The following is a 7,635-nucleotide window of genomic DNA, read 5'->3' on the forward strand; positions in this document are numbered from 1 at the left end:
GATTCAAAAAATGTGTAATAGAAACTGAGAGATCACATGACTGATTTTTATTTTCCTCTTGAAAACAAACTCCCTGCAATGACAGTAAAGTCTAAACTGATCTAATGTTGTGAAGGAAAGTAATCAGAAGGAAAGTAATAAGAAACACACTCCATACACTGAATGCAACAAAATATGAATATTTAATGACACTTTTCTCATGGAGTTGGACTTAACACTTTACTGAAAAGTCTTTAAAGTGAACAAGTTTATTATCATTATGTTATAGTTACATGCTTATACTTTGTTAAATTATGTTATAGTATAGTTATTTTCTAAATAAATTAGATTTTCAGTGAAAATTTCAAGTTTTAGATAGAAGTACAATACTGTATGTTTATCTCTTAAAGGGAAATAATTTAACCATGCTTCTATTCATATTCTATTCAGATATTCTATTTAATATTTTATTTGTCTATTTGTTTTATTTAACTCATTTGAACCACCAACAAAGCTTGTTAAGACAGGCCTTGTCATAAAGGGAGCAAAAAAAATTTCCAGGCAATTCAACAGTAAACAGCAATGAAACATAAAACATGGAAGACATACATTAAAATACAGAACTACTTAAATTCCAATACGTACACAGGCAAGTACGTATTCATTCAGTGCTTATAAATCAGGCAGACAGACGAAGTGGCTCAGTCAGCTGTGAGATGCGTTTTACAGACGGTCATTGCAGTTAGCGTCCGCTCAGTCTTGTAACAATCGCAGTTCTTCTGTATTTAAACTTTTGGACAGGTGAAGCGGTAACACTGAGGCTTCATTCCTGGCTCCGTGCCCTTTCTCAGGCTCAGATTAAGATTCAACCAGTTCCTGTCTTTATGATGTCTTATCTCTGTGGGTTGTCTCTTAATTTTCCTGTGCTGTTTTGCTGAATTAGTTCTCAAAATACAAAACATACAAGCCACAAGCCGAGTCACCAGTTTGGGCAGCACTTCAACACAAATGCAAACTGGTAACCGTGGGATACGATTCCCGACGACTGTCCTCAGGATCTGGCAGGCCTTCCTACCTGAGCATACAGGCTTTCTGGTCCTGATTTGCCTTGAGTCCCAGAGCCTCCAGAGTGAGGCCCCACCAAGCTGTAGGTGGAGGTCGGAGAGGTACACGAAGCATCATTTGTGTTCTGGCCCGTTAAGTAAGCCTGGAATATGAAAAACAAAAACAGACACAAATTAGGTGTGTCTCTGTCTCTCAGTCTCCCGCTCACAATATTCTCAACATCGCTGTGTAGAAATATGCACAAGTACAATACTCAGTATGAAGTCACATGTAGCTTAGACTACCAGATGTGTGCTTGTTCCTCAGGCTCTTTCTTTCTGTCTTCTTTCTAATGATTAAAACGAATCCAGCTCCTGTCTTTACGCTGTCTTTTCTCCGTGGGTGGTCTACTGTTTTGCTGAATCAGATCTGTATGCAATATTATTTAGCACACTATCTACTGTCTTAAAATATAAAGTGTACAGGCCAAAGGTCACTAGCTTGGGCAACACTTCAATACAAAAACTACAAAGTGGTAACCGTGGGATACGATTCCTGTTAATTTTTCTCAGGATCTGGCAGGCTTTTCTACCTGATCATACAGGCTCTCTGGTAGTGATTTGCCTCTACTTCCAGAGGATCCAGAGTGAGGCCCCACCAAGCAGTAGGTGGAGGTCGGAGAAATACCTGAAGAATCATGTGTTTGGCTCTGACGCAGAGGTTGGACTGCAGGGTCAACCTAGAAGATAAATTGTATACATTTTTTAAGCTAAGGTTGTTATTTTTTTGTTTTATTATGTATTTGTAATGGTGCTATTTATACTGAATTTACATGTGAAGTAATTGCACTACAGTGAAAAGCAGGTCACACACACACACACACACACACACACACACACACACACACATATAGATACATAGACACAACACATACATACACTACATTTAGAAGACGACACTGCAAATTACAGTTTTCGTCCATGTGTAAATTTGTTCTAAAACTGAAAACCAAGATTACTGGTTCTCTTCAAACATTTCTCTTCACTGCACTGACTGTTCACACACCAAAGTGAGTGATGGATGCGCACCACAGCAGACGAGCAGAATCAGTGATGCAACTGAAACTGCTCTGCGACTTGCCAGTGCAACTGTTTGAAAGGATGAGGACGTCCATTTCTAAAAGCTAAAGTATTGGGATGGAGCTTTTTCAGACGGGTTGTGCTCGGCCCCTGACTTCCAGTGAAGGGAAATCTTAATGCTTCAGCATACCAAGACATTTTGGTCAATGCTATGCTTCCAACTTTGTGGCAACAGTTTGTTGAAGGCCCTTTTCTATTCCAGCATGACTGTGCCCCAGTGCACAAAGCAAAGCTCCATAAAGACATGGTTGGATGAGTTTGGTGTGGAAGAACTTGACTGGCCCTTTCACAAATGCTCTACTACATTTAACCTCATAAAAAATAAACCAGCATGAGCAGCAATTTATGGTATAATTTTCTTGAATTGATATTTATTTATTTCTTTAACCAGAAACATCTGGTCAGACAAAGTGAACCTTGGCCCGTGGTCCTACTTTGCAAAGCCCCAGTTTACTGTCATGTGATTGATAATCATTTAAAATAAGAGTTGTCAGCACCTTTACGAGTGTGCGTTTGCTGTTTTGCAAACTGAAGCTGGTCTCGGTGTGATCTTTTGCTTCTAACAACGCGTCATAATCTCAAACAGAAAGCAAGAAAAACATAAGCAGCATAAGGAAACACACTGTGGCCTGAGTGTAACAAATGGCAGACGAGACCTCAGCAGCAGGTTAAGATGGTCCGTGGTGCATGTGGAAATTCATCAGGTTAGCTGGGCCCAAAGCAAACCATTTAACACAAGAAGCCCAGCCAGTGACATGAGCAGGTAGCAGGTAGCAGCTGGTGCAGCTGGCAGGCAGTAAGCAGCAGGACCTGGAACAGCAGACTGAAGTGATGCACAGTCAGCAGACCACCTGAATCAGTCCAAATCAAAAAGGCTCAAAAGCTGAGTCTTCAGTTTGTCTGGCAGGTTTGGGACAGTGTTGATAAAGAGAAAAAAAGAAAGCATACCTGAGGAACATCATATACTCCTTGGGTGTCCTCTCTTTTACCTGCAGGTCAGTCGTAACAAAAAATATGAGCTTTAACTTTAACATTTTACATTCTGAGAGTTTTACCTCTCCGCCCTTTTAACTGCTATACATTAACATCATATGAGCTGCAGTTACAGTAAGTCCAGATTTTGGTGTCTAAATAACACCACCTTCACACAGCAGTGTGACTGCACCAATTTTGAGACTGTCGTGCTTTTCTACGATGAAACATCTGTTCTGCTCATAGAGTATTATAACTGATGCAATAATCACATTAAAATATCTACATATAGGGGCTTTAAGTTGCACAGAAGTCCCCATCCACACTTTATACTGAAGACATTATTAATTCTATAAATATTGTAACTGCACTTCCTAATACTGTCAAATTCCCATGTAAAGAAACTGGATTTTATGTATTTTATGTTTAATTCCATGTTAAAAAGTAACTTTGGACTTACGTTTACATAGATAACGTATGAAATAGATGATCAAAAGTACTACGATGACAGCAACAATTATGATGACAACAGTGCCTGTGCTGCTTCCTTGTGTGATATCTGTAAGGAGAACAAAAGTGAGATAAGACTGCAGTTTTACTTATGTAAATTTCCTGTTCAAGAAAATTCATTATTTAAACTTAATTTGTGTAATTAAAGTCTAATGGGTGAAACAAGACTGTCACAAATTCAAACTATTGACCTCCCAAAGGATGCTGAGGTCGGCTCATTTAAATACGACCTGTACAAGTCATATTTAAATGACAGGTGTGCCGCCCAGGTAATAATTACAGCTCACTCTGCCAGTCAAAGTATTACAGATAAACTGAAATTTACACTCAGTATTTTCCTGTTCAGCTTTATAACCTACAATGATAGTAGTAGCAGCAGATATAACTCATCATTTTCTTTTTTGTTTTTAATTAAAAACATCAGCTGAAACATCATAGATAAACAGAGAAGAGTTGAAGAGAGCAGGTGTCAACACTGGAACACAAACATGAGAAAAGAAAAAAAGACTTTATATCACTTCCCCAAACACAGAAATGGTGATGTTTTCTGTCCAAGAAAATGCTGTTCTGATGATGTTGAAATGATGTTTCTGCCACCAAAGCTTTTCCTTGTGAAATGACAGAAAATCCTACAGCCTACAGTGAAAAATACTTTCTTATGTACATTTTAGTGCTTTAGCCTTTTTGTAACAAACACAATTTATTCATTGTTTCTGTCTTTCGGTCTTACCATCACTTTGGTAGCAGAAATGTTCAGGTGGTTTGCTGTCGTTGGCCGAGCTGACCTGGTTACTATGGTGACAGGTGATTAATTCATTCTCCAGGTGGACGTGGAGAGAAGCACCAGAGCTCGTGAGCTTTGACTGCTTTCCTCCATCCTGACTGCAGGTTTTGGTTTGGTTGTCACATCTAAAAGTGCTGTTGATGTGAGAGTCTCGTGCAGTGCAGGTCACAGTGAAGTTACAGGAGTCTGAACTCCAGGACAAAGAGTCCACACTCAGGTTCACTGGAGACACTCGACCTGAGGGGGGAAAGCAGGTGTGAAACACGACATCAGGAGCTCTCAGCGTCTGGAATGTTAGCAAACCTACCTTGAACGCTGACGTTGTATTCAGCTTGTATTTTTTCTGTAGCCCCTTTCACTCGTACAGAATAAACTCCACTGTCTGCCTTTTGGACATTCTTTAATTTCACTGAGTAACTGTTCACAGAAAACTCAATCCTTCCCTTGTAAAGTGGAGACACTGAGTTTCCACCAGGATAAAAGCTGACTATAGATGAAGTCTGATTGAAGTTCCAAAAAACAAAAGGTTTCTCATCACTATCAGTGATTGTGACATTCAGCAGTAAGTCTTGTCCCTCCTTCACAAACAAACACACAGGAGTCACAGCACTGGAGCCTGTAAAAACAGCAGACAAAATATCAAATTTTTTATATCAAAATATAAAAAATCACACACAATATATGATTATTCAGTCAGTACTGAGCATTACTCTGTTTCTACTATACTGATGTCATTGAACATGACTTACTCTGAAGCTTACCCATTGTTCAGTTCAACACAGTTCAATGTATTTATATAGTGACACATCACAACAACAGTTGTCTCATGACTCTTTCCAAATAGAGCAGGTCTAGTGTTCAGAAAAGTCAGTTATTTGAAATAACTTCAGAAAGGCAGTGATATTCTGAAACAACTAATGCAATGGAAGAACTGAGCAAGCAGAGGAAGTGGGTTTGCAGCAGAGTTTGCAGAGTTTCCATTTTGTTTCTATATTTGGTGAGGAATATAGATGAATAAAAATGCTTCCCTTCAGTCCTAATTCCTTCATTTGTACATGTCATCTGTCTTGATTGCCAGGACTTTTCTAGCTTACCGGGAGGTATAATCCATCTTTTTTTATTATTATTTTTTCTTTTTTACATATTGCATGTTCATATACAGATACAGATAACGATAAAGGTGCATGCAGCAAAAAAGTTATTTTTCTCATGATTTAATTCAAAAGTTAAACTTTAATATATTCTTGATTCATTGCACATAAAGTGAAATATTTAAGCCTTTTTGGTTTTAATTTCAATGATTATGGCTTACAGCTCATGAAAATCAAAAATAGAGTATCTCAAAATATTTGAATATTTCATTTAGAGTTTGATTAAATTATTATTCACACAGTATAAATACCAAGTAACTCTCAGTCTAGTTATGTACACACAACCAAAATCGTGGAGAAGACAGCTCACAGTTGACCAAAGGACGATCATTGATACTCTTCAAGAGGAGAATAAGCCACAGAGGGTCATCAATGAAAGGGTTGGCTGTCAGCAGAGTGCTGTATCAAAGCATATTTATGGAAAGGTCACTGGAAGGAGAAAGTGTGGTAGGAAAAGGTGCCAAGCAACAGGGACGACAGCAGTCTCGAGAAAACTGACAAACAAAGCCGATTCAAGATCGGCGAGCGTCACAAGGAATTGGACCAGAGCTGGAGTCAGTGCATCAAAAAGTACGCACAGATGTCTTCAGGAAATGGGCTACGGCTGCTACGTCTTCAGTACGAAAACCACTCCTGAACCTATAGACGCATCTTACCTGGGCTAAGGAGAAAAAGAACTGGACTCACATTTCTCATTTCAGATGAAAGTAAATTTTATATTTCATTTGGAAATCAAGGTCCCAGAGTCTGGAAGGCATGGAATCCAATTTGCTTTAAGTCCAGTGTGAAGTTCCCACAGTCAATGAGATTTGGGGTGACGTGTCATCTGCTGGTATTAGTCCACCATGTTTTATCAAGTCCAAACCTGGACGGAGTACTTAATGCTGCCTTCTACATGACAACCTTTGGAAATGCCAATTTCCAATTCCAGCAGGACTTAGCACCCACCCACAGTGCCAAAAGTACTTCTAACTTCCCTGACCTGAAACTCATAGACAGTCTATGGGATATTGTCAAAAGGAAGATGGGAAACTTCTCTTTTAGAATATTCTAAATATTTTTGAATTACTGATATTTTGACTTTTTAGACTGAGAGTTACTCGGTATTTATACTGTGTGAATAGTAATGTAATCAAACTCTAAATGAAATATTCAAATGTTTTGAGATACTCTGTTTTTGATTTTCAAGAGCTGTATGCCATAATCACTGAATTGAATCAAAAAAGGCTTGAAATATTTCATTTTATGTGTAATTAAACTAGAATATTTTAATTAAGTTTCACTTTTTTAATTAAATTATGAGAAAAAGAACATTTTTATATTCTACTTTGTTGAGACACATCGGTATACTGAGGATAATGATTAACTACCTCCCTCAACTCAACCATATTATTTCAAGTCAATCCCACATACACATATAAATTCTCAGCATACTGAGCTGTTAGGTTAAAACAAGATGATTCTCCCTTTTATCCATTTCATTATCTTTGTTATGCTTCTTCATTCTTTTTTTTTGTGTGTCTAATCCGTTTATTGCCTGTGATGTATTAATGCTAAAATACAACAACCAGGTAAGAAGTAAGTAAGAGAACACAATCCAGAACAGGAAATATTAGAAGAAAAATTATGTTTTTACCTTGCAGTTGACTCAAACACTCCAGAAAAATAGCAAAAACAAGCAGAATACGTTCCATTTCGATACAGGTCACATTACAGGAAGTGAGCTGCCTCTTATGCTGTACGGTTCAGTGCTCAGAAGTAACTAACTCGTGATAGTATTACTGTGGATTGAATAAAAAACAAAACAAAAGAGCGACGAAAAAGACTGCATACTGTGACACTCGTGGATTAAAGTTTAGTTAAGTAAAGTCATTTACTGAATCTATTGTCACCCTTTTCTGCTGCTTCTATCTGAGATACTGGAAACGCCAGGGGAAGTACTGAGAATGTCTGTGGGCCCATGAGCCCATAAACCACTTCCTCAAACTGACATCTATTTCAGTAAATACTGTTAAGTTAGAATATCACCTTAAAAGCACAGAAAACCATTCCACCC

General features: G+C 38.1%; 1 protein-coding gene across 4 annotated transcripts; it reads right to left on the reverse strand.

The window, feature by feature from the left end:
* Nucleotides 1-163: 163 nt before the first annotated feature.
* Nucleotides 164-7,543, reverse strand: LOC124069363 (CD48 antigen-like). 4 transcript variants are annotated; one of them, XM_046408489.1, is made up of 7 exons: nt 7,216-7,540; nt 4,736-5,044; nt 4,375-4,665; nt 3,595-3,693; nt 3,111-3,151; nt 1,616-1,762; nt 164-1,168 (listed from the first exon to the last, which is right to left on the reverse strand). In XM_046408489.1, exons 1-7 carry the CDS (start codon nt 7,271-7,273, stop codon nt 1,031-1,033), a joined length of 1,083 nt encoding a protein of 360 aa, XP_046264445.1. In that variant the 5' UTR covers nt 7,274-7,540; the 3' UTR covers nt 164-1,030. The 4 variants fall into 4 exon arrangements, with proteins under 4 accessions (XP_046264445.1, XP_046264444.1, XP_046264446.1 ...); XM_046408488.1 differs by having other exon boundaries at nt 164-1,186; nt 7,216-7,537; XM_046408490.1 differs by having other exon boundaries at nt 1,026-1,186; nt 1,711-1,762; nt 7,216-7,541.
* Between the last annotated feature and the right edge of the window lie 92 nt (nt 7,544-7,635).

This window comes from Scatophagus argus, chromosome 13 (assembly GCF_020382885.2).
Source record: "Scatophagus argus isolate fScaArg1 chromosome 13, fScaArg1.pri, whole genome shotgun sequence".
In the NCBI taxonomy this organism is placed as follows: domain Eukaryota; kingdom Metazoa; phylum Chordata; class Actinopteri; family Scatophagidae; genus Scatophagus; species Scatophagus argus.

Coding starts and splice junctions, on each gene's coding strand:
- LOC124069363 (XM_046408488.1), bottom strand. CDS start 7,273: ATGGAACGTATTCTGCTTGTTTTTGCTATTTTTCTGGAGTGTTTGAGT. Junction 5,045..7,215: donor GTGTTTGAGTCAACTGCAAG/GTAAAAACATAA, acceptor CTGTTTTTACAG/GCTCCAGTGCTGTGACTCCT. Junction 1,187..1,615: donor CAGAGAGCCTGTATGATCAG/GTAGAAAAGCCT, acceptor TTCATATTCCAG/GCTTACTTAACGGGCCAGAA.